The 26,399-nt window shown below is 46.6% G+C and overlaps 1 protein-coding gene across 17 annotated transcripts in view; it reads left to right on the plus strand.

The window, feature by feature from the left end:
• The window catches only part of LOC110491067 (basement membrane-specific heparan sulfate proteoglycan core protein), a 155,391-nt gene that overhangs the window by 74,203 nt on the left and 54,789 nt on the right, over positions 1–26,399 (plus strand). For 12 of the 17 annotated variants that reach the window (XM_036946987.1, XM_036946991.1, XM_036946995.1 and 9 more), the window contains 34 exons: positions 729–880; positions 2,480–2,620; positions 3,840–4,003; positions 4,490–4,669; positions 5,312–5,508; positions 5,763–5,910; positions 6,218–6,345; positions 7,132–7,218; positions 7,332–7,390; positions 7,712–7,773; positions 8,088–8,228; positions 8,530–8,703; positions 9,305–9,478; positions 9,728–9,846; positions 10,018–10,129; positions 10,393–10,506; positions 10,729–10,856; positions 12,284–12,370; positions 19,009–19,079; positions 19,225–19,292; positions 19,487–19,627; positions 19,874–20,065; positions 20,574–20,612; positions 22,018–22,257; positions 22,380–22,451; positions 23,240–23,323; positions 23,691–23,783; positions 23,961–24,050; positions 24,195–24,425; positions 24,657–24,770; positions 25,024–25,151; positions 25,406–25,492; positions 25,706–25,764; positions 25,937–26,104. In XM_036946987.1, the coding sequence (XP_036802882.1) occupies positions 729–880; positions 2,480–2,620; positions 3,840–4,003; positions 4,490–4,669; positions 5,312–5,508; positions 5,763–5,910; positions 6,218–6,345; positions 7,132–7,218; positions 7,332–7,390; positions 7,712–7,773; positions 8,088–8,228; positions 8,530–8,703; positions 9,305–9,478; positions 9,728–9,846; positions 10,018–10,129; positions 10,393–10,506; positions 10,729–10,856; positions 12,284–12,370; positions 19,009–19,079; positions 19,225–19,292; positions 19,487–19,627; positions 19,874–20,065; positions 20,574–20,612; positions 22,018–22,257; positions 22,380–22,451; positions 23,240–23,323; positions 23,691–23,783; positions 23,961–24,050; positions 24,195–24,425; positions 24,657–24,770; positions 25,024–25,151; positions 25,406–25,492; positions 25,706–25,764; positions 25,937–26,104 (4,244 nt within the window). The remainder of the gene's footprint in view (positions 1–728; positions 881–2,479; positions 2,621–3,839; positions 4,004–4,489; positions 4,670–5,311; positions 5,509–5,762; positions 5,911–6,217; positions 6,346–7,131; positions 7,219–7,331; positions 7,391–7,711; positions 7,774–8,087; positions 8,229–8,529; positions 8,704–9,304; positions 9,479–9,727; positions 9,847–10,017; positions 10,130–10,392; positions 10,507–10,728; positions 10,857–12,283; positions 12,371–19,008; positions 19,080–19,224; positions 19,293–19,486; positions 19,628–19,873; positions 20,066–20,573; positions 20,613–22,017; positions 22,258–22,379; positions 22,452–23,239; positions 23,324–23,690; positions 23,784–23,960; positions 24,051–24,194; positions 24,426–24,656; positions 24,771–25,023; positions 25,152–25,405; positions 25,493–25,705; positions 25,765–25,936; positions 26,105–26,399) is intronic. The other 5 variants (XM_036947000.1, XM_036947002.1, XM_036947001.1 and 2 more) reach the window with 3 other exon arrangements.

Raw genomic sequence — 26,399 nt, forward strand, 5'->3', positions numbered from 1 at the left:
ACAAGTGGCTTCTCGTCAAACTCTGTCTGTCTGATGCCATTATGGAAGAGAGTGTTGATCTGTGCGGTGATAGCTCTGGAAAGAAAGCCGGGATTAATTTGTGGGATTGTGTGAAATGAGTCTTGCGTATAATTGATTGGAAACAGACCATAACCATTTTAAAATGACTGAGGATTTGTCCGCTATCCAATCTCGTTAGGCCACAAAATGCAGCATTTCATGCATTGCTGATTAAGCACTGTCATATATCTACAGACAAGTCATGTTTGATTTGATTCAAAGAAGACTCATCTTTCAAACACTTCTGTCATTAAGTATTGAGTTATTCAATTATTGCTTTGTGGCCAATCATGTCCAATAACAGAGCTTACTGTACATCCATTGAATGGCTGTTTTATACAGTAAAGTGCTATATTATGCTATATTATAAACTAAACTCCTACAGTTAACTCAATCACTATTAAATACCATTCTGAAAGCCTAAAGTTGCAGAGAGTAGGCTGTATGGCACTTCCTGTAGCAATATGTCAGTTCAGGAAAGAGATTTAGAGTCATAATATTCCTTGTCCTCTGAACGCCCTTTAGAGTCATAATATTCCTTGTCCTCTGAACGACCTTAACTTTGAAAAGTGAATCGTCACTGTTTGGTTAGAGGTGAGTCGAACACAGGCTGCAGTGGTTGAAGCATCAGTGTAATGTAAGCAATGTATATGTATCGGTCTTCCCAGGATCTCAATGACCAGTGAGAATGGGCGTGGCAGCCTGACCATCCGTGACGTAAAGGAGGCGGACCAGGGGGCGTACACCTGTGAGGCCATCAACGCCAAAGGCCTTGTGTTTGGTATCCCTGACGGGGTGCTCAGCCTCACACAGAAACCAGGTATGTACTCTATTGCCTGAATCACACTATAGGGCCAAGCTAAGCCATGCCTAGCTGATCTGAGCTGGCCTGGTTATGCATGGTTCCATCAAAGCTGCTGGGACCATGCTGTAAAGAACATCCAACATAGCTGCTGGAATCATGCTGCAAAGGATAGCTGCTGGGACCATGCTGGAAAGGACAACCACCATAGCTGCTGGGACCATGCTGGAGAGGACAACCACCATAGCTGCTGGGACCATGCTGGAAAGGACATCCACCATAGCTGCTGGGACCATGCTGGAAAGGACAACCACCATAGCTGCTGGGACCATGCTGGAAAGGACAACCACCATAGCTGCTGGGACCATGCTGGAGAGGACAACCACCATAGCTGCTGGGACCATGCTGGAAAGGACAACCACCATAGCTGCTGGGACCATGCTGGAAAGGACATCCACTATAGCTGCTGGGACCATGCTGGAGAGGACAACCACCATAGCTGCTGGGACCATGCTGGAAAGGACAACCACCATAGCTGCTGGAACCATGCTGGAAAGGACATCCACTATAGCTGCTGGGACCATGCTGGAGAGGACAACCACCATAGCTGCTGGGACCATGCTGGAAAGGACATCCACCATAGCTGCTGGGACCATGCTGGAAAGGACATCCACTATAGCTGCTGGGACCATGCTGGAAAGGACATCCACCATAGCTGCTGGGACCATGCTGGAGAGGACATCCACCATAGCTGCTGGAACCATGGTGGAAAGGACATCCACCATATCTGCTGGAACCATGCTGGAAAGGATAGCTGTTGGGACCATGCTGGAAAGGATAGCTGCTGGAACCATGCTGGAAAGGATAGCTGCTGGAACCATGCTGGAGAGGATAGCTGCTGGAAAGGATAGCTGCTGGGACCATGCTGGAAAGGATAGCTGCTGGGACCATGCTGGAAAGGATAGCTGCTGGAACCATGCTGGAGAGGACAACCACCATATCTGCTGGGACCATGCAGGAAAGGACAACCACCATGTCTGCTGGAACCATGCTGGAAAGGATAGCTGCTGGGACCATGCTGGAAAGGATAGCTGCTGGAACCATGCTGGAAAGGATAGCTGCTGGAACCATGCTGGAAAGGATAGCTGCTGTAACCATGCTGGAGAGGATAGCTACTGGGACTATGCTGGAAAGGATAGCTGCTGGGACCATGCTGGAAAGGATAGCTGCTGGAACCATGCTGGAGAGGATAGCTACTGGGACTATGCTGGAAAGGATAGCTGCTGGGACCATGCTGGAAAGGATAGCTGCTGGAATCATGCTGGAAAGGACAATGTGAGAAGGAAAGATCAGAGCCAGCAGGGTATGGTTTGTGTTGGCTCTATAGTGGGAATCGAGTATTGTGTACTACTCTTCCCTGGAATGTGCCACCACAACACTGAATAAAGAGTATATATAATGAATTATTTCAATAATAAAATGGCTTTGTGAGTATATGAAATGCCTAAAATGTTATGTCTGTCTGCATCTATTTGCCTGTACTGTCTGTTTAATGTCTTCTATTTGCACCGTACTGTCCTTTCGTTCAGTTTTGTCATCCTCTCTCATCGTCACCAGGAAACTGTCCCGACGGTCACTTCAGTGTGGAGGGACGTTGTATCTCCTGCTTCTGCTTCGGCATCACCAAGAACTGTGGCAACACTGGACGCTACCGCAACCAGATCAACCTGCGCTTCACTGACGAGGACGACTTCAAAGGTACTGGACTTCACCAAATACTAATGCCTGTCATACACGTCATGATTCATGTCATTTTTGTGGACCCAATCCTTCTAGAAGGCAATCTTCGTCAGCCGAGTCGAAATCCTCGTTGTCCAAATCGCTCCCCTGATCCGAGTCCGACCAGTATTAGATTCAAAGCTTCTATGTCGGTATACTTATTCATAGCTGCCTTCTTTTTAGCTTCCTGTTCAATATTCCCCCCCCCCCCTTTTTTTTTCTCCCTTGAGAAGCCATCGTTTATGCTAAAGCCATGAAATTAAAGCCATGAAATCTGTTTACAATGTAATGTAGCGTGCTCTATGCAACTCATCTCTGAGCCGGGTAGCAATAGTTCACATCAAACTTTGTCACATGCGCCGAATACAAAAAGTGTTCAATAGTACGCGTTAAATGTTCTAGGCCTTGCTCTGTCCCACCCAGGTCAACTGCATATCCCTGGAAAGCTTATCTCATTGGCTACAAGACTGCCAAGGTGGTGTAGTAGCCAATCCCCTGTGTAATGGATGCCTTCGGCTCGTAAGCAGGCAACATCATATTTTTCATGCGCCAAGATATAGTCACTCGGTGGACATTTGATGTTGCCATTAAGTCACACATCATCAGATAACATTAGATTCCTATCAACCGAAGGATTCATTTCATACCCACCATGTAGCTATAGCTCAAACACAGACCAAATGGAAGCTTGCCTTGGAAGCTGTTTGGTGAAAACGTTGTGTAAAATAAGCATTTTGACTCTCTGGGCTGGAGATCAATAACGGTAGGTCACAGGCAGACAAATAAGACCGCCCTCATGATCTGAGGAGTCCCGGCTTTCGGTGTGTATAGACGTATTCTGTGTTCATTTAGTTTATGCTTCACAACGCTAACCGGAATGTAGGTAGCAGGCGTCTTGAAATGAGGTCATTGGCTCGGGCCTTCCCTTATAGATTCGTATGCCCATATATGGTAGTAAGTCACACCAAAGATTTTAAGGCACTGATCAATAACTAAGATAACCAAGCTTTCTGCAGAAACCCTGCTTTTGCAGATAGAGGCTACCGTTCTCATACCAGACTGAATTAAATAAAACAAATCTAATAGGCTCCCCATTTAAGAGGTGTTAAGCATGAAAACGTTTGTTTATAGCATGAATGTCATAACTGGTACGAGAAAACTCTTATTTCATTTTCCCTGCCTCCCTCCCTAACTCCAGGAGTGAACGTGACTTACCCCTCTCGGCCGGGCACCCCTCCTCTCTCCTCCACTCAGCTCCTCATCAACCCAGAGGAAGAGGAGTTCCAGCTAGTCGACCTATCACGGCGCTTCCTCATCCTTGATTCATTTTGGACGCTGCCACGCCAGTTCCTGGGAAACAAGGTGCGGCGTCATCACTACATCAATTCCTGCTCTGCACTACTTTTGCTGTGTTCCCCTGTTTAGGCGTTGCATGCATCAACCAATGGTTGCATGCCACGTCAGGCACCATACTGCTATACCATAGGATGGATGTGGTTAGCTGATATGCAAAATTCCTATCCAGGCGTTGGTATGGTTTGGCATGCATCAGTAACCTCTGAGCAGGAGAACACAACCCTTGTCTATCCAATGACTCACCTTGACATCATGTTGAAATGATCTTACACCAGCAAGATAACTACTATATGAATTAAACATTTAAATGCACATCTAAAAGTGTCAGCACACAGAAAGTGTTTAAGATATATTCAAAGGAAGACGCTCCCCCACACTGCTTGTGTTACTCTTATTAATGGCTTACGTTTCAGCCTCACAGCCTTCGTCGGAGCATTGTCTGGCTTATATAACTATGAAATGAATACGGTGGCTGAATGTCTGTTTATTTAGATTGACTCCTATGGAGGGTCCCTGAAGTACAAGGTGCGCTACACGCTGGCCCGTGGCGAGACTGAGCCTGAGGAGAAACCAGACGTCGTCCTGACCGGGAACGGTCAGAGACTGGTCTACCGCAGGGGCAACCCCACCCCCTCCAGAGAGGTCAACCAGAAAGAGATCAAGTTTACTGAGGTGGGTCCATCTGCCAACAACCACCCCACTTTTAGCTTAGTTTGGTTCATATACACTTTGTCAAGCTCTTTATGAACAAAACAATGTAACTGTCTCTAGTCCTTATTTGTACAGTATAGCAGGGTTCCCCAACTGGCGGCCCACGGGCCAAATTTATCCCAAGGGCGATTTTATTTGGACCCATCCCAAAACACACATTTGTTTTTTATTGTTAGACATAAAATACTGTATAAACACCAGCAAATCAGCTCCAGTTGATTTCTATTTTGGAAATGTGTTCCAAGGTATTCCCACACATAATAGAGATATACAGTATGTGATTGTATACGAATGTAAGCAAGGTTTGAAATGATTATGTTTTAGTCAAATATGATCTATTAGGGCTTTCTTGCGGTCAAATTGCAGTCCACAAATTATTTGTAGAAAAAAATCTGCTGAATCTAATTGATGATCCCAGCAGTATAAGATCAGTGGTTTAAGATCCTTTGTCTACGTCTTATCTATGATCCTATACTGGCTGACATGTTGCTGTCTAAACCTTCCATAGTGCAGTTAATGACCATTGTTTTAAATGTAGCCTTCTGGGCCGTGTGTGATCATGATCAATGTCTGACCTCCGATGGTTTGTGTGTGTTCATGTAGGACAACTGGCAGCACTCGTCGGGTCGCCAGGTGTCCCGTGAGGACCTGATGATGACGCTGGCCAGCCTGGAGAGCATTAGCATCCGCACCGTCTACGACAACCACATGGTGAGCGTGGCGCTCAGCGACATCGTCATGGACACCACCACTGTGGAGTACAACATCCATGACAATGCCAAAGATGTGGAGGAGTGCAGGTGAGATCCCATAGACTGACTTCAGCCGAGGTTAAGATTTGAATTAGATGTTGTTTGTTATCGCTCCATAGAGTCACGGGCACTAAAACGTGACTTAAACCGGGACAAAAAAGAGGAGGAGTGCTGAGAACCTTTTAGTTCTTGCAACTGTAGGTATATGGTAAATACATTAGCATAGCATTGTATTGTGTTTGAATTGTAGGATAGTTTCTGTGGACAGTTGTAATGGCTTCCATGGTGTGTGTTCCTCCCAGGTGTCCCCCTGGCTACTCAGGACTGTCCTGTGAACAGTGCTCCACTGGCTTTGAGCGCGTGTCTGGGGGGAACTTCCTGGGATCCTGTGCTGGATGTAACTGTAACGGACACGCCAGCGCCTGCGACCCCATCAGTGGACAATGTCTGGTGAGGACTCCTCACAACACAACGTTATCATTATACTAAAGCCTGGCTGTGAATGTCAAAGCTTTGAAGTTGTATTCGACCTCTATGTCTTTCAGCTGTAAATTGAATCTGTTGCAAGTGTCGCGAATGTCTAGCAAATGCATTGAGTTGGTGGCTCTCACAGTCAGTGGCTGAATTGTTAACCTGACTGTAGTAGCTGTTTGCAAAGATACCAGTCATTTGCTGCACATTATTTGTTCAATGACCTGTGGACAAGTGTACATAATATAGAGGTAGTAACTGAACTACGTTCCTCTCCCTCCATCAGAGCTGTCAGCACAACACTGAAGGTCCTCAGTGTGACAAGTGCAGACCAGGCTACTTTGGTGACCCCAGGCGAGGTCGCCCCGATGACTGCAAGCCCTGTCCCTGCCCATACACTGAGACATCCCGCAGGTGAGGGGTCACCATGAGGTCACACACACACACACACACACACACACACACATACAGTACACCGGAGTTGGGAAGTAGTGAACTACATGTAGTTCGAATAGTAATTTAACTACCTTTTCCAGTAGTTTGGTGGTAGTTGAACTGAATTCAAATCAGTTGCTGCGGTGTAGCTAACTACTGGAACTACACACTACTTTTTTTTGCAAGAAGTAGGCAATATTTTTTTTATTTTTTTTTCTCTCGGCATCAGATCTGCCTAATTCTCACTTGAAACAAAGTTTGTGTGTTTAATAGGCACGTATCTACATTCTGTTAACATATGACCACATAGTGATCTGTTCTGGTGGTTTGCAGTCTGACATTTCAGATTTACATATGATCAATTTGGGATGTAGTGAACTACTTTTTCAAAGTATCTTAAGTTAAGTAACTATACTTTTCTTAAGGGTAACTTTAGTGTAGCTTAACTTCTTCCAGTGTGACGTAATTGGTAGCTTGGTTAGTTATATTTTCAGAGTAGCTTTCCTGTGTGAGCCTGTGTGACACATACTCACACAGACACACACACAAACACACCGTGGGAGAGAGACAGAGAGATGGAAAGAGCTTTTTCACACAGCAGGTTTACGTCCATATTGGGTAGATTCACTAAGCACTCCAGAAGAGCATTGGGCTTATTCATTCATTGCTGGTGTTGTCAACTTGTGACCTCCTCTCGCTACCCATTAACTGGCAGCTGTAAATATTAATGTCCAAATCCTGTGACGTTTGTTTGTGACTCCTCAGGTTTTCCGACACCTGTTTCCTGGACCATGACTCCCAGGCCACGTGCGACGCCTGCGCGCCAGGCTACACCGGCCGTCGATGTGAAAAGTAAGGAAGTGACATTTTCCCCTTTCACCTCCTTCTTGAAAGAAATGCTAGCTTCAGTATATATGGAATAGTTATAAAAGATGTTGATGGAAGTGTTTGTTTTTTCCCGATAGGTGTGCATCTGGGTATCAGGGTAACCCATTGCAGCCCAATGGCAAATGTTTTACAAACTGTGAGTGTTTCTTGTTTTTTGGGGGGTGGAACGTACATTTTTAGGCTTAAATGTGTTAGGAAAGTTATTCACCTGGACGGTTTTACAGAGACATTTGTACATATAAATTATGACTCTGCTTTATAGTGCATGCCATGCTTTATGTCCTACCTTTAAGAGCCTTGGTCTTGACCCAGGGTAATTATTAACATCAATCACACCTGCTGAGAAGGTGTGGTCATTGGCCTGGTATGTCGAGTGATTGTGGAGGGGTTAGAGTTGGTGGAGCACCCCCAGGTGTTGATCTCATCTCCCCTCCCTCTGTCTCCCTCCCTCCTTCAGCAAACTCAAAGTGTGATATTCGAGGAACAGTGAATTCCAACAGCAGACCATGCGCCTGCAAGGTAACATACTACGTTGCTATGGCCTACTGTACTTTATGGCCTACTGTACTTTATTGCCTACTGTACTTTATGGCCTACTGTACTTTATATTAGATGTAGAAGTTTTGATATGCCATAGTTGAAGAGTACACTCTCAATCACCGACACTTGAACACCATTGTCAGTTCATAGAGGCAGTCATAAACCTGAGCCCGTTTAGCTTAGCTGCCGTTGTACAGTCATCCTTTACGATTACAGACAGTGACTGATGAGCCGGTCGGACAGCCAGGGTTTCATGGCAGATGTGCGTGGCTGATGTTTTCTGTGCGTTGCAGTCCAACGTGGCGGGGTCGCAATGTGACGAGTGTAAGAGCGGCTCCTTCCACCTGACGGAGGACAACCCAGAGGGCTGTCTGCAGTGCTTCTGTATGGGCGTCACCAAGCAGTGTGTCAGCTCCACGTGGAGCCGTGACCAGGTCAGTGGCCCGGCCTTACTAGCACTCACACACACAACTTCTATCGGGCATGGGAGTTAGTGGACTGGGGGGGCTTGACGATTTGCTGAATCAAGTGTGTTAGCACTGTGAGTTGAAGAAGCATGCTCTACAGCTCATGGGAGAAGTAGTGCAGACACGTTAGCGGTCAGGAAATACAAGGAATGTACAAGGACGTCCCAAACCACAGCAGTGCATTGAGCCTGTTTAATGTACCCGGGCCTTTTTAGCTTGTACTTTGAGGAGAGTTGTCATGCGTCTAAAGTGTGTTTGTGTCCCCCAGGTTCGTGGCGGTGTGAATGGTCAGCTCTTCTCCCTCTCCAACGGAGCCAATACCAGAACCATCACAGACGGCATCGCTCAGAGAGGCTCCTCGGGGGTGGCGTACCGCTCCTTCTCTGACATCCCCAAGGACATCTACTACTGGGTCCTACCAGACAGCTTCAGAGGAGACAAGGTGAGAGAGGGGAGAGAGTGGAGATAAGGGGAGAGAGTGGAGATAAGGGGAGAGAGTGGAGACAAGGGGAGAGAGGGGAGAGCGAGTGGAGATAAGGGGAGACGGGGGAGAGAGGGAAGAGGAGGAAGACGGGGAGGGGTGAGAGGGAAGACGGGGAGATGAGAGGGAAGACGGGGAGATGAGAGACGAGGGGAGAGATGAGTGGTTGGAGGCTTTGACTCTTTTTTTTTTACACTTGCATGTATTTCTCCTCTTACCCTGAGAGTAGACTATAGGGACAGGAGAAACTGTCATCCACGTTTATTTTGTACTGAGTAGTCTTCCCTCTGGAAGCAAGGTGTGATTTAAATGTGGTCATGCTAGATGTCACCGTCCACATGCTCTCTCAACATGTGGAAAATATAGAGGCTTTACGTACCTACACGAAGAGAAGCTCTCTACTTCTGGTTGGAGTTCATGGTCATGCACATGTCATCATGTGACCTGTGACCTGGCGAGCTTTAGAGTCTCATGGAGTGAAATACATTTCCACTGTCCAGTAGAGTTAAGAGAATGGTTGTTCTAGAATCTTGAACGTCTCTTTCTGACATGTTGTTGCCAGGTGACAGCCTACGGTGGGGAGCTGCGCTACACTGTGCACTACGAGCCCCGGCAACGCTCCCTGGTGATTGACAGACAGCCAGACGTGGTTCTCCAAGGCAACGGCATCTTCCTGGAACACTTCTCCCAGATTAAGCCCCTCCCCCCCGCCACTGTCACTGTCACCTTCAGAGAAGTGGGTCACCGTGTGTGTGTGTGTGTGTGTGCACTCAGGTGCTCGAGTGTTTATTTTTTGACGGATTCTTAACTGTTTGTAATCTTAACATCAACATACAATACCATGTTGTCTTCGTTGATGATCTTGTTTAAATGACCTAATTAGATTACTATTGCCTAATTATGGCTATAATCCCAACTCCAGTCCTGAGTTTGCCATGGCAGTGTTGCACTGAGCTTCGTTTCTCTCTCTCTGTGTTTCCTCCAGTCTGCATGGAGGCGTGCTGATGGACAGCCCTGCACACGTGAACACCTCCTCATGGCCTTGGCTGATACTACAGTCTTCATGATCAGAGCCACCTACGCTGTCAACATGGTTGAGACCAGGTAAAACCGAACCAGGTGCCCTGTTGAGATTCACTCCGAATGATTCCACATGATTAGGATTCTTAAGAATTGTTTAGGAAACAGCTCTCTGTAGGCTCTACTGTAAACACCCATGTGGCTGATGTTGTTATGGTTGTTGTTGTTGCCTCACCTGTGTCGTTGTCTGTTCAGTCTCTCAGACATCCGGATGGACATTGCAGTGCCACATTCCACAGGCAACGAACGGGCCCTGGAAGTGGAGGAGTGTGCCTGTCCCCAGGGCTACAACGGTCCATCATGTCAGGTACAGCACACACATACCACAAAAATCTATGTACTGTACATCCCGATCTTCTAGTTCCTCCTCTGTTACCTCTTCGAGTTGTAAAGTTCCAGTGTGCTCACTTTGTTCCGTGGTACTGTAGACGTCTCGGAAAGAAACACAGAGTGGGACTCTTAGAGCATGCTGTAATGGAACGGCAAGACAGTCAACTGTGCTGCATGCGTTGTTATCGCCCCCACGGGCCCATGCTGTTTTCCCATGTCTTTCAATCTGTTTCTATACAGGAGTGTGATGTGGGCTACACCCGTACAGGCTCTGGGCTCTACCTGGGTACCTGTGAGAGGTGCGACTGTAATGGCCACGCCAGCGGCTGTGACCTGGAGACAGGCGCGTGCTTGGTAAGTCGCTCCACCCTCCGGTTGTAATGTATGCCAGTAGTACAGTTCTACAGCTGCACTTGGCTTTGAAGTCTGCTATGGAATGCGCTAATGGTTTCATGGCGAATCCCAACATGTGGAAACAGGTTCCGAACACACATGGTTTCATAATAGGATTTCACTGTTCCATGGATGGATCCGCCACTCTCTCTCTCTTCCCTCTCATGTGTCTCCCTTTTTTAGCAATGCCTTCACAACACGGCCGGCCCAAGGTGTGAGCGCTGTTTGCCAGGTTTCTACGGCAACCCTGTGACGGACGGACCTCAGGCTTGTCAGTCCTGCCCCTGCCCTGGCACTTCCCCCAGCAACCAGTGAGTTCACTCCTCCTCATGTACTCTACAGCAGCGATTCTGGTTGGTCGCGACCTAAATTTGGGTCGAGGTAGCATTTAAATTTATTTCAATGAAAAAGTATTCCGGTCTGAACTTAAACTAGATTACTAAAAACCTGCTTGAAAGTGGTAGAGACTCATTAAATAATTTAATCTCTGTTCAATGTTTCTTCAATCACGGTATTAAGAGATATTGGCAGCTCTATTCCGGTGGATTTGGCTGATTTTGTGGTCTCAAACTAGTGACCTTGTAAATTATTATTAGTCATCAAGAATCTGCTTGAAGAATTGCTGCAATTACTTAAAAAATATAGTATTAAAAGTAGTTTTCGGCCCTTGCGCATCGCAGTGCTACAGGCGTCTCTACAGACTTGGGTTCGATCCCGGGCTGTATCACAACCGGCCGTGATCGGGAGTCCCATAGGTTGACGCACAATTGGCCCAGCATCGTCCGGTCAGGGGGACTTTACTTGGCTCATTGCTTTCTAGCGACTCCTTGTGGCTGGCAGGCGCCCAAAGACTGACCTCGGTTGTCAGTTGAACGGTGTTTCCTCCGACACATTGGTGCGGCTGGCCTCCGGGTTAAGCGGCCGGGTGTTAAGAAGCACGGTTTGGCGGGTCATGTTTCGGGGGACGCATGACTCGACCTTCGCTTCCAGAGCCCATTCAGGAGTTGCAGCGATGAGACAATATCGACATTGGGGGTAAAATAAAAAAAACACAACAACAAAAAATGGCAATGTTAATATTGGATCATGACTGAGACAACCGGGTTTAATTTGGGTCCCAAGGCAAAACCAGTTGAGAACCAATGCTCTACAGTAGGGGTTCCCAAACTGTGGGGTGCGAGGTGCGGAATGGAAGGATTAGGTTTTCTAGCCCATAGATATTGTTGTAATTTTTTTTGTCACTCAAATATCACATGAATACACATTAAACATAGCAGAATGTATATAATTGCAAGAAAATGTGCTTTAAAACGGCAACATTTTCTTTGGACCTAATGACAAAATGTGTAGAGTTGTAGGAGATATGCTTTAAACCTGCAAAATCCTCATGATTATTCGCAGGATTTTCCCCAATGCTGGAAGTGGGGCCCTGAGTAAAAAAAATTGGTAACCCCTGCTCTTCAGAACAGAACTACACCTTTAGATGGATCAATGTCTCTGGAACAAGCTCCAGACATCTTTCATCTACTTATAAACACTACATTTAACTGATGGGTCAACCTCATAGAGATCAAAGTTCATTCTGTGGTCAACCTGCTCTTTGTAAAGACATTTGATCTGTCATTGACTGGTCATGCAGGTCGCACTGTTGTGTCAGCGATAACCTTGATATTTACAATGCAGAGTAGGGTTGTCTACTGGTTTACAAGACTGATGAAAGTATTTTCCTTTCCTGCAGGTATTCTCTGTCTTGCTACAAGGATGCGGACGGTCAGCCGACATGTGATAACTGTCCCCCTGGCTCCACCGGCCGGCGCTGCGAAAGGTAAGACTCGCTCCATCTCCACCTAACCCTTCCAGCCTTACTGGTCAGTGGGCTGGGGATGCTGGGCTGGCCAAAGCACGGAAAGCAGAGGTGACTAGTCTGGCACCCACTTGTTTCCTTTATTAAAACGGGTATAGTAGCATGTCTGTCCGATTTGCATCCCTCTTTCAACCAGTCTCTCCAACCAGTCATGATTGATATGTGAGTGTTTCGTGGAGTGGTGTGGGAGAAGCAAATCTCAAACCAACGCCACCCATTCCAGTTAGTTAGTAAAGGTTTCTGTGGGTCGGGTTTGGTCTCCGCAGTAGCACTGCTCTTTATGCTATTTGAGCGGTCAATATCTGTGTTGTATTAATGCGCTTGGCAAACGGACATTGTGTTTATCAATGGGCATTTTTTGTTTTAAAAATGTGTCTGGTGTTCCATGGGATTACACGTGTAATAATGAGTTGTGTTACTGGCTTTTACGACAAGAAAAGTAATAAGTCTTTCGTGTTTGGACTTGTAGTTGTGTCCTGAGGTAAACCTTATGTCACATGGGTTTTGCGTTCTCTCCTTTGCCTTAGCTTGATTGCTTTGCCAGAACTTTCTCTGAGTCTCCTGCTTTAGCTGCTTGTTAAAAGGTTTAGAAGCTGTGGGCTAATACTGCCAGTGTTTATGCCTGGGCCATGTTGACATTATTCTCTCTACAAGGCATAAATCTATTTTCTAATGTCATGTCTGTTTGACGACTCTTTGCTACTCGATGTGCAAAGATGACGATGAGGTGATTGGGGTAGACAAACATTTGGTATGTTTTGATAAGTTGACCCTGCCCTATGTCTCATTTTAATGTTTTGATCATTAAGAAAACAAGACAGTTGTGTGGACCCGTACCTGCAAGAGGACTATGACGGTTTCCTCCCACCCGGGTGTGGTGAGGCAGTGTTCAACTTTAGCCTGAGGAAACATGTGGTGCCAGAGGGCAGTGGAGACGAGGAGGAGAGGGAGGAGGATTATGATGAGGAGGAGGAGGAGGACACACGCTTCAGCCCACAGCCAGACGAGGAGAAGGAGGAGGAGATGGACTACAGCCCACAGCCAGATGAGGAGATGGACTACAGCCCACAGCCAGACGAGGAGAAGGAGGAGGATATAGACTACAGCCCACAGCCAGACGAGGAGAAGGAGGAGGAGATGGACTACAGCCCACAGCCAGACGAGGAGAAGGAGGAGGAGATGGACTACAGCCCACAGCCAGACGAGGAGAAGGAGGAGGAGATAGACTACAGCCCACAGCCAGACGAGGAGAAGGAGGAGGAGATAGACTACAGCCCACAGCCAGACGAGGAGCATGAGGGGACAGACTATAGTCCACAGCCAGACGAGGAGCATGAGGGGACAGACTATAGTCCGCAGCCAGATGATGATGATGAGGAGGACACTGAATACAGCCAACAGCCAGATGAGGAAAAAGAGGAGGACACAGGTTATAGCCAAAGACCATACACCCCCACATGGAGCCTACTGTCCACTACCAGCCACCGTACCCAACCCTCTCACCCTACCATCCCTACTCACCCTACCACTCGCCCACCCGCTCCCACTCGCCCAGCCACTCACCCTACAACTCCTACTCAACCAACCACTCACCCTACGACTCCTACTCACCCAACCACAACCACCCCCATAGCTGACATGGTCCGAGTCCACCTGAATAGGAGTCCACCCAGGGTTCCATCGCTGAACACGCCCAGCCCTGAGGTTAGAGAGCACAGCTTCCAGTTCCTAATGAGGCTCCACATGAACCGCTTCAACCAGCGCCTCAGCATGTTGGAGAGCAACACCCTGGACATCAGGGAGGGCATCCAGGCCATGAGGGGCCAGCAGAGCAATCTCAGCACCCAGCTGGAGATGCTGCAGTCACAGTCTGCCCTGGAGAAGAAGGAGAGGGTGGGCGAACTGGAGAGTAGCTACACAGACATGGAAACTCGTCTGAAAAGGCTGGAGGGTCGTCTGGAGATTGTGATAGATGGGTTTACTGCCCTGGCTCAGGAGATGAACAAGGTGAAACGCGTCAGACACAGAGCACGGTCTGCTAAGGAGGCGATGGCTCTGCCACCAGTGTCCACAGCCTTAGTGCCAAGGGGTACCACAATTCGACACTCCTTCAGGACTTCTCAATTAACAACCGTGACAACACTGAGATCCAATGTCGGGACTCAATCCACAACCACCAGGTCACAAACTATAGCCACAGTCCCCAATAGCTTACCCACGCCCCGTCTCCCTGCTAAGAAAGCCACAATGGCCCATAAGTCCACCACCAAAACAGTCAAAAAAACTACAAAACCTCAACCATTAACTAGATCCACCAAAAGAAATGTCAATTCAAAGTCCAGCCCAAGACAAAATACTACCATAAGTAAACCCAGGACTAGCTCTAGACCACGTAGTACGACAAAGCCTAGCACTAGACCACGTAGTACGACAAAGCCTAGCTCTAGACCACGTAGTACGACAAAACCTGAAACAAAGGCTACGATGGCCAAGCTTCATGTGACAGCTAATAAGCTCTCAACACAGACACGTCAATCAAAACCAAGGGAAGCTGTAGAAGACCTGGCTAACACTAAATATCAGCTGGCACCACCATCCCATAAACGTAAGCCTCCAACACAGGTGTCCAAGTCACGTAATGAAGCTGCTAAAAAGGGAAAGGATGCTTCTCGTGCTAGGAGCAACGATAAAAAAGACAGTGCCTTTAGATCAGTTGCACCTCATTCAAAGGTTCAACCCAATGTTAAACTCAAAGAAACTGTTGTCAAGAAACCATCCGACTCAAACGATGGTAACTCTAGACCTAACTTGGAAACCACTGCTCCAGACTCATACCAGTTGGCTCCACCGTCCCACAAAGTTCAGGAAGTGTCAAAAGCTAAAACAAGTTACTCCGAGAAAGTTCTCACCACCACGTCGGCACCCACCAAAACGGCCTCTTCTTCAAAGCGTTCCAGGTTAACAACGAAGAGTAAAGTCAAAGCTACTAGTTCCAAGAGACGCCCACAGAAGAAGAAAGCCCAGCCCCAGTCCAATGTTCTGGACCTGCTCAAACTTCTTCAAAGGAATGATCAAAAATCATCCCAAAAGAACAAGAAACAAAAGCAAGATGGTTCCGATGGTTCTTTTCACATTGTTTTAGGAAGGCTGGCCATTCCAATCAAAATTATCCCTGATTATTAGGTACATTTATATATATTTTTTAACTTGAACAAATTTCAACATGTATCTAAAAGAATCTGTTTCTGGTCCTGATATTTATGCTTATTTTTATTATGTATTTGTATCTATGGAATAAGTCTAATTATTTCTTTTTTATAAAGGACTGCGTGAGTTGAGAGTAACTTCTTCATGTAGAGGCAACATTGTTATTGTGTTTAAAACTGCATCATGAAATAATATCAGTTACCATGTTCAAAGTTGTGTATTTACAGGAGTTGTTTGGTGCTATTTTTCTTTAGCCCAGTGGGTCAGACTACCTCAAGACGTACACATACAGTATTTAGTATTACATTTAAACTTTCACAGCAGACTTTATAAATTACCCCTATTATATGGACAAATTGTACATGTAAAATTTGATTTAGCCCAATCATGCAAGTACAGTGCATTCGGAAAGTATTCAGACCCCCTTGACTTTTTCCACATTTTGTTAAGTTACAGCCTTATTCTAAAATGGATTCAAAAAAAAATTCCCTCATCAATCTACACACAATACCCCATGATGACAAAGCAAAAACAGGTTTTACAAAACTGAAATATTACATTTACATAAGTACTCAGACCCTTTACTCAGTATTTTTGTTGAAGCACCTTTTGCCGCAGTTACAGCCTTGAGTCTTCTTCGGTATGACCGTACAAGCTTGGCGCACCTGTATTTGGGGAGTTTCTCCCATTCTTCTCTGCAGATTCTCTGAAGCTCTGTCAGGTTGGATTGGGAGCATCGCTGTACAGCTATTTTCAGGTCTCTCCAGAGATGTTAGATCGGCTTCAAGTCCGGGCTCTGGCTAGGCCACTCAAGGACATTCACAGACATGTCCCGAAGCCACTCCTGCGTTTTTTTTGGCTGTGTGCTTAGGGTCGTTATCCTGTTGGAAGGTAAACCTTTGCCCCAGTCTGAGGTACTGAGAGCTCTGGAACAGGTTTTCATCAAGGATCTTTCTGTACTTTGCTCCGTTCATCTTTCCCTCGATGGTGACTAGTCTCCCAGTCCCTGCTGCTGAAAAACATCTCCACAGCATGATGCTGCCACCACCATGCTTCACCATAGGGATGGTATTGGCCAGGTGATAAGCGGTGCCTGATTTCCTCCAGGCGTGACACTTGGCATTCAGGCCAAATAGTTCAATATTGGTTTCATCAGACCAAATAATCTTGTTTCTCATGGTCTGAGAGTCCTTTAGGTGCCCTTTGGCAAACTCCAAGCGGGCTGTGATGTGTCTTTTACTAAGGAGTGGAATCTATCTGGCCACTTTATCATAAAGGCCTGATTGGTGAAGTGCTGCAGAGATGTTTGTCCTTCTGGAAGGTTCTCCCATCTCCACAGAGGAACTCTGGAGCTCTGTCAGAGTGACCAAGGTCCTTCTCCCCCGATTGCTCAGTTTGGCCCGGGTGACCAGTGGTTAAAAACTACTTTCATTTAAGAATGATGTAGGCCTCTGTGTTCTTGGGGACCTTCAATGCTGCAGAAATGTTTTGGTACCCTTCCCTAGATCTGTGCCTCGACACAGTCCTGTGTCAGAGCTCTATGGACAATTCCATTGACCTCATGGCTTGGTTTTTACTCTGACATACACTGTCAACTGTGGGGCATTATATAGACAGGTGTGTGTGCCTTTCCAAATCAATTGAATGTATCACAGGTGGACTCCAATCAAGTTGTAGAAACATCTCAAGGATGATCAATGGAAACAGGATGCACCTGATCTCAATGTCGAGTCTCATAACAAAGGGTCTGAATACTTATGCAAATAAGGTGTTTCTATTTTTATTTTTTTATACATTTGCTAAAAATGTCTAAAAACCTGTTTTCACTTCATCATTATGGGGTATTGTGCGTAGGTTGATGAGGGCAAAAATCGATTTAATCTATTTTAGAATAAGGCTGTAACGTATCAGAATGTGGGAAAAGTGAAGGGGTCTGAATACTTTCCGAATGCACTGTATATGTGTACGAGTGGAGGCTGGTGGGAGCAGCTATAAGAGGATGGGCTCAGTGTAATGGCTGGAATAAATGGAACGGTATCAAACACATCACACAAACAGTATGGACTCTGTTCCATGAATTCTATTCCAGCCATTACAATGAGCCCATCCTCCTATAGCTCCCCCCACCAGCATCCACTGATGTAAACTATACAGTACTGCCAGTTAAGTATTTGAAGTGAGTTTGTCCAAGCTTTCCGACGTCCCTATGTTCAGGTGTAAATATGTTTTAATTCCATCTGCTATTGTGATTGGATGACTATCGATATGATTGTGTATGTAAATGTGATTGTGGTGTATTATGTATTTATAGCATTCATTCTGCCCTTGCTGCCTTGTGATTGTACTTCAAATTATTTATTTTTTGCTTACTGTGCATAGCCCAAATAGCAACATGAAACATGTAAAATGTCAACCCATTTCTTGACCTCAATAATATCCCAGATTTGGCTTCATCATGCATTGGTCAGATAGTTTCCAAAAACTGTTTTAGCTTCTTACTGTAGATAGACTGGACAGGTTTTTCCAAAGTCCCATTGAAGCTGTGCGTTTGTTGGCTGTTCAACCGTGGAGCTTCCAGTGACAAGGTAAGAACTGGAGCAGCTAGGGTAGCTCTCCCCTAGGGTGACCTGGCCTATTGGGCTCTTTAGCTGGACAGAGCTTTGGTGGATGGACATAGTGCCTCAGCTTGCTTCTTCTTAGCTTCTCAGTGTTATATCCTGATGTGATATGATGCCTCTTTCTGCACTTAGACTTTAATTCTCCGGTTCATTCTCTCTGCTCTGCTGTCTTTATCAAGGTTTGGTGACACATTATTTTAAAATAGAAAATGAACTTTAACGCAACCTTCCTCAGTTCATCTTCTAGCAACCTAATGAGAAGAGAGATGGTTTCAACATTTGACCCATGTTGAGAGTTGTAGCATTGGCTGTGCTTTGTCTATCTCCAACATCGGCAATACATACACACCTTTTAGCCTTCTTTTGCATCTGGGATACTCAAAAGTCAGTGAATTTTCAAGGGGTGTAGCAAAGCTGTATGTGTCCCAATGTGATTGTGAGTAGTGTTTAAAAAATAAACCCCCCTCATAATTGCAGGGGACCTGGGGAATGCCTAGTGCATGGACAATGGAAATCCACAATGAATAAATTGTTGCTGTTGGCTAATAATGTGACAGCTCTGTTGTGTAGCGTGTATACATCATGCGTAGTATTTGACTAGCAGTGTATTTTCATGTGTCTGGGCCAAGAGTGTGCTGCGAGGACAAGCCTCATCACGTATCTCTTCACACGGCTCGCTCAATTTCCTGCCCCCATTGCTCCTTCCCTGTGTGTGTCCTCTTTGACTGGAAATGTTTGTTTTAAAGTGTAAATGTTGGCTGTTCTCCTTTTCAGATGTGCTGCTGGGTACACAGGCAACCCCCAGCTTGGACAAACGTGTATTGTTGGCAACAATGATCTCAATGGTAGGTATAGATTATTCAATTAAATATAACTCTATCCCCTCAGGGGCGGTGTTAACCGTGCTAACAGATTGCGGCTGTGTACATTATAGTATTTGGTGGAATGAAGGCACACTGAGTGCAACGCTCAGCTATGTCATGTTTACAGGTAACTGCTACAACTGTGATCAGAGAGGAAGTGAAGGATGCGATGGAAATGGTGTGTGTCGCTGCAAGGTAAGCAAACCAAGGCTTCTCTATGTTTTTCATTAAAACCGCCAGCCGCATTGACATCCTCCTGTATCCTTATCCACTTGTTATCTCTCTAGGTTTGTCCCATATAAATATAATCCCTTGAATGGCATTCCCATTCAAGTCTATGTTCTATGTATGTGTAGGTTCACCTCTCACACTATATCATTGCGTCTCAGATGAACGTTGAGGGCCCTGATTGCTCCAACTGTAAGCAGGGAACCTTCCACCTCAGCACAGACAACAAAGATGGCTGCCTGTCCTGCTTCTGCATGGGAGTCACTCAGCAGTGCTCCAGCTCCTCCCACGACAGAGACCAGGTACCCAGGCGACAAGAACTAGGAAACGACTTCCTGAAAACAATATATTAGTAAATATACGAAAAGAGCACTTTGAGAGTAGCCTGGCGCTGGTCTCATATCTGTTTGAGTTTGATGTGACAATGACCAATCAAGGAATATAGGCAAGTCAACACACAAACATATACTAACAGCTGAACTGAATAAACGGTTTTCCTGTCTCTCTGAGTGTGATTGGATGATCATCCCTTCATGTGTGTCCTGCAGGTGTCATCCGTCTTTGCCCCAGGCAACTTCCAGGGCTTTGCTTTGGTCAACCGGCAGCGCACCGTCCGTATCTCCACCGGATTCACCGTGGAGGTGTCCACTGACGGCACCCAGCTCTCCTACAGCAACTTTGACTACCTAGGCCAGGGGCCCCTCTATTGGCGGCTGCTCGGGGCTTTCCAAGGGGATAAGGTGAGTCCCAGATGAGGATCTGTCCACCGTGGCCATCAGAGACGATACAAACGCTGTCCCGGCGTCTACTCCCACTCTCTCGCTATATGGTGCGAAGTGGCTACTTCTCATTCGGGAATCCTCTAGCATTCCTGCTCCTAACAGCGCTTAAATGCTCTCTCAATTTCTGCCTGAATGTCTGTGCTGGTCCTTGTTGTGAAAGGGTTTGCTAAATGAGTTATCGTAGAAAACGCTATGTTTGAGGGCCAATCTCATAGTGGGAAATTGTCGTTTGGTTGTATGCTCCATGAATTTACCATGTATTACAGGCGGTAGAACCTCATCAGAAAGCATTGTCCATAGCAGTCTCTGAGATAGAAGTCAGTACTGTACTGTTTGTTGATGCATCTACTTTTAGAAAGCATCACATGGATGCATTTCATTATTTGTCTTGAGAAGACAGTTCTTTATGCATCATTCAAGTGTAATTGAGTTATTTTTACTCTTGGTTTGCCTGTCCACTCTATAGAAGGAAGCTTTCTTTGCTCGTATGAGACGAGCGCACCAGGTAAACCAGAGCTTGTCGTGTGGTGATGATTGTGGATTGACCAGTATCAAATCAAATTGTATTAGTCGCATGCGCCGAATACAACAGGTACAACCTTACAGTGAAAGGCTTACTTACCAGCCCCTCACCAATGACAGTTTACACATAAAAATAAAAATAACACTTTTTGTGAAGAATTGATGACTAAAATGTTTGCCTGTAATTCAAACAAAGGATTGGTGTGATTTGTCATTTGATCGTACTGATTTGATTTGATTTGTGTTGAGATAAATGCGTCATACATTACCCTTATTTTCTTGTGTGTAGGAGGTTTGTGTGTTTGAGATGCATGGGTTTCCTGCTTTTCCAATCGTCTCAAATTGCTCCTAGTTTCAGCTCCATTGTAGCAGCAATCGACATACAGTAATGGCCCTATTTACACACACTTCTGTAATATTAGGAATATTTCAGGTTCACATGCCATCGCGGGTTACACTCTACGCGTATTGGTTACTTATAGACGTCACTCTGTTTAATGGACCATTCACGCGGTGGATGACTCTGATGTAGTGCACTGAAGCGACTGAGTCGGGAGGAGTTTTGCAGACGTCCGACATTGATAGCCGTGAACAGCAGTTAAGTTCTTCAAGTCCCCACATTAGTCCTAAAGTCTTCCGCTGGCTCCCACGTGGGGAATTAGAAAGTGATCACGGGAGCCTTGTTTATTCACAACACTAGAGAGACTCCGCCTGGACAGAGGAGCAACGGAGGAAGGATGCGTCCGTTTGGGACATGATGAAGTCTTCGAAGGGTAATGGCACCTCCAGGTCCAAAAGAGCTAGCCAGGTATTCCTACTGTAGCCTAGCCACCCACTGCTATGTCCATACAACACATCTAATGACAACAGTACAACCCAGCCACCCCCTCCCCCCTGCCCCTGATATGGATTGCCTTTTGGGATGTCAATTGCCATGACATCCTTAAAGGTTAATCCCACCGCCCGTAAGACAGTATGTGACTGGATATTTACTGTAGCATGGTAGACATCAGCATGAAAGCAACTGCAGCACGTTGACAATACATTTACCTGATGCATGTCCTGAATGGGATTGTGAGGCGCTCTGGAATTTGAAGAGAAGAGAGCCATGTTGTGTCTAATAGCCGACGTGTTTGGATGTTTTGCGTCAAGACTTCCCTGTTTTAGGATTGTAGAAACTAGAAAGTTCAATGGCCCCAGTGAGTGAAGTTGTGTACATACCACAGGGTTGTAGACCTGGTTAAGAGCATGACACAGCATGTCCCCCTACCAACACCCCCAGACCCCAGTGCTTGGTGTGTCTCTTACCTTGCATGGTGTGCGGTCTCCTTTGGGGAAACCCTCATGAGCCCCCCCCCCCCCACCACCCTCCCCATCCTCTCCCCCAGGAACAAGTGAAGAAGCTGGATGATGAGATCTGGGAAATCCTCTCCAACTTTCCAGCCGGCTCTCCTCCCTTCCCTCACTCCTCTTCCTCTGAGAGGAAGGTCCCCAGCGCCTCGTTTCGGGCCGGGTCTCGTACCCCCCTGAGGCCCCCCTCTCCCCCTTCCTCCCTCTCTGGTATCTCCTCCCTGGTACGGCCTACTAGTCCTCAGCCAGCCTCCCCAGGTCACTCTCCTCGACGGAAGGTACATCTAAAATAACCCCTATGAGAAACACTCAAGCCTTTAACTTTTTAGCTCATCCATAGTTGTTATTGTGGTCGTTACTGACTGGTTTACTCTCTTTTTGGGCCTGGTCCTGTTGACAGACTCAACAGCGGGGGACCAAGAACATAGTGGGTGCTCCCAGTAGCCCCGGGCCTGCAGGGGCCTCCAGCCAGGTAGACATGATGATAGGCTGGCTGACTGACGGGCGGACGGACAGACCGACTGATTGGCTAGCTGACTGATTGGCTGGCTAAATGATGAACAGACGGACAGAGAGACAACCAGACTGTCTGACTGCATATCCCTGCTCTTGACAAACACAAGCAGAGGAAACTGCCTCCCTCCATGTGATAACATACAGTGTACTGTAGCCAGGAAGGTTAATCAACAACCGATCAGGTTGATCATAAAGTCACCCATTCACGAATCATGAGAGTGAATATTTCACAGGGTTATCCTGTACAGTTTTCCTTAGTATTGTCAAAGTGTTCGCCGCCTGGGTCTTTTTCAAAAGAACAAGAAAGAGAAGATAGGGCTGAAAAGGGAAGTATGTGCATAAATTCCATGACTAAGCAGGGTGGCATTTTCCTCTTTAAAGCACAGTACACAATTACTGTTAAAGTCGTACTCTGTAGTTCTTCACTTAAAGAGTAGCACTGGATCTGTAATCTATAATTATACTGTATAAGGGTCTAAACATGTCAGACAGTCACCTTTACAAGCTGTGATTTTCACATTATACACACTGGAAGCTGTTGTTTTAGTTGCCAGTTAACGCATGGTGTGAGTGTCACTTTGTCACCAAGTAGTAGTTAACTAGTAGGGGACCAAAATGTAAACCCTTTCTCTGCTCTCCTCTCTACTGTGCTTGCGATGCCTCTCTCTCTCTCTCTCTCTCCTTGCGTATCTTTTGAGCTCTGTCTCTGGCTTGCTCTCTCATGCTCTCCTTCCTCTGCCCCAGTACGCTTTGTTCTACAAAGGTTTCAGCTTGCACCCGGATGACACACTCTACTGGCAGCTCCCAGAGCAGTTCATAGGGGATAAGGTAACAGAACGAGCCAGGTCCAGCCTTCCTGCACCCTGACTGGGTGTTTACCCTTCGGTTAACCGTTTGGCCACAGAACCACCCCACCATTCCTCCACCTGAACTATCAGAGCTGTGGAAGGGAAATGAGGGGCAGGGCGGCACCGCCCTGTGTAGTGTACAGCACTTATTGATTCATGATCCCTGTTTAACTAAGACACTTCTCCAAGTGGTGGGAGTTCAAGCATGACTCAGTTTTTATTGGAGAAGATGAACATCTTAGAGAAATGTAATACATCATGTGCTCTATGATCGCTTTTTGCTCTTACAGAAAGACACATTTCTAATAGAAGAGGCCTAAATGTATTTATCTCCACCTCTACAATAGGTGAACTCGTATGGTGGGAAGCTGAAGTATACCATCTCCTATGTAGCCGGCCAGAGAGGAACAGCCATCGAAGACGCTGATGTTCAGATTATTGTAAGTATGCACCAAAGTTAACATTGCGTTCAATCTCATTTACTGTTGTTGCATCCATTCCATAGCACACTCAGGACCCCACAAGTTATGAACGTCATTCTCTTCCATGTACTACTGTCGCATCAATTAGTTTTACACTCACCTGCCATGGGTTGCCCTTGTCATTGTTGCCCACAGGGAAATGACATCACCCTGGTGGCTCACCAGCTGTGGCAGAGGGGAAAGGGGACAAGAGAGTCCCGCCAGTTTGAGCTCGTCTTCAGAGAGGTCAGTGTTCTACAGTAGCTGCGATCTTTATAGTCCCCAAATGGTGATTTGATTGCAACCTTTACCATCCGTTCCTCATTGACACAGGTCACACTAGCATCCTGGTGATACAATAGGAGTAACTCCCATCTCCCTGCCCTGTAGGAGAACTGGCGTCGCCCCGACGGCATGCCTGCCACTAGGGAGCACCTGATGATGGTGCTGGCTGACCTGGATGACATCCTGGTGCGGGCCTCCTACTACACAGAGATGAGGTCCTCCAGCATCTCCGAGGTCAGCATGGAGGTGGCCGTGCCCAACTACAGCGGCCTGGCTCAGGCTCTGGAGGTTGAGCAGTGCCGCTGCCCGCCCGCCTACCAGGGACTCTCCTGTCAGGTAAGAGGAGCTCTCTCTCTCTCTCTCTGCCACAAGTGGCAATGTTGACTAATTAACCTCAAACGTAAATGTATGTATGTATGTTTGAACAGTCAGCAGACTTTAAATGTTTTGCCTCCTGGAGAAAGCATACTCGAAGGAAGACCAGGCTCCGTGTCCAGGAAACCCACCCTGAGAGTGTCAAGCCCACGGTGTGATGTGTGATGACAGTTGTAACTCTCTCTCTACCAGGACTGTGCCCCTGGCTACACTCGTACCGGAGGGGGCCTGTACCTGGGCCACTGTGAGCTGTGTGAGTGCAACGGGCACTCTGACTCCTGCCACCCCGAGAATGGCATCTGCACGGTATGCAGCCCAGAGAATCTTTTTAGGGCAGTTGTTTTGATGAATTTCTCATTTCGTTTATTCAACCTTCATTTAACCCAGGTTAATCTCGTTAAGTTAAAACCAGGAATGCTAATGTAGGATCAGTTCAGCCTCTGAGATCACAATGAATCCTAGCTCACCACCCACATGGCCTCATGTCCAAAATAGCAGTAGATTTGAAACAAGTTCATTGAATAACAAGCGAGTGGTTGTCGTCTTCCCGCATCTCCAGAGCTGTCTGCACAACACCCAGGGAGAGCTGTGTGAGCAGTGTGCCCCAGGTTTCTATGGGGATCCCACCGCTGGAACCCCAGAGGACTGCCAGCCCTGTGCCTGCCCTCACACCGACCCTGACAACCAGTGAGTGAGCCGCTAACAGGATTAGGACACAGAACACAGTCTCAGTCCGGATGGGGGATAAAAAGGGGTCGTTGCTTTGCTTCTGTAACAACGATAAACGGTATCAAAATGGTCCTCCATTGGAACAAGATGTAGTTCTCAGTCATTCATATCTGTCTTTGAAACTTTGCCCTACATCCCAACTTGGAACAGATCCCACTGGGTTAGTTATTACTGGAGTATACTGTACTTGCTTATCTGTGTGTGTTTGCCAGGTTCTCCCCCACCTGTGAGAGCCTTGGTAACGGTGGTTATCAGTGTACTGCTTGCCAGCCTGGATACACTGGCCAGTACTGTGAGCGGTAAGCTGACACAACTCTCTCTTTACCTCTCTATTCTAGCCCGGTCCCAGATCTGTTTGTTCTGTCTTGTCGGTGTCCTGTGGTCATTGTCTTGCCAATGGCTATACAACACAAACTGAGCTAGTACCAGGCTGCTATATTCAGACTGGCTTTTCAGTGTCCTTTGACGTTGTGTTGACTCTATATGAATGTCTTTCTCTCTGTCCCCTACAGCTGTGCAACTGGATACGTTGGAAATCCACAAGACAGGATTAAGTGTCGTCCATTCAATAGTAAGGGAACCCAAAACGTCCAGTAGACTTGGATACATGTTGTATTGAGTGAACCAACTGAAAAGGAACTCAAAATCAATCTACTTTTTCTTCCTGCCAGACTGTAACCACCAAGAGTGTCTCTGCGATTGATCCTTGTGCCCTAACCTTTGACCCTTAACCTCTGACCCAGCAGCGGCAGCCTCCCTGGTGGTGAAAGTGTACCCTGAGAGGGTTTTGGTGGCCCAGGGCAGCCCAGTGACCCTGCGGTGCCAGGTGACCGGCCCTCCACCCCACTACTACTACTGGTCCAGGGAGGATGGACGCCCCGTGACCAACAGCGCCATCAGACAAAGACAAGGTATAGTATACTGGACAGACCAGTTCTGGGTAATAGGGAGTATGACTTGGCCTAGCATAAGAGCCAAACATACATTACTGTTGTATATAGCGGCACAGTATACACTCCTCACTAAAGACCAGTATTGGTGAATATAGATACAATCGTCCCTGCGCCTCTGTTAGAAGGTGTAGTAATGACCAGTAGGAGACAGATGTACAGAACACATTTTTTTTGCACACACTTAAGATGCACACACACCAATGTAGCAAGATGGGACTAGTAGAAGTGGTTGTATGGTCATAAATGCACTACA

The sequence above is a fragment of the Oncorhynchus mykiss genome, chromosome 16 (genome assembly GCF_013265735.2).
Source record: "Oncorhynchus mykiss isolate Arlee chromosome 16, USDA_OmykA_1.1, whole genome shotgun sequence".
Classification (NCBI taxonomy): domain Eukaryota; kingdom Metazoa; phylum Chordata; class Actinopteri; order Salmoniformes; family Salmonidae; genus Oncorhynchus; species Oncorhynchus mykiss.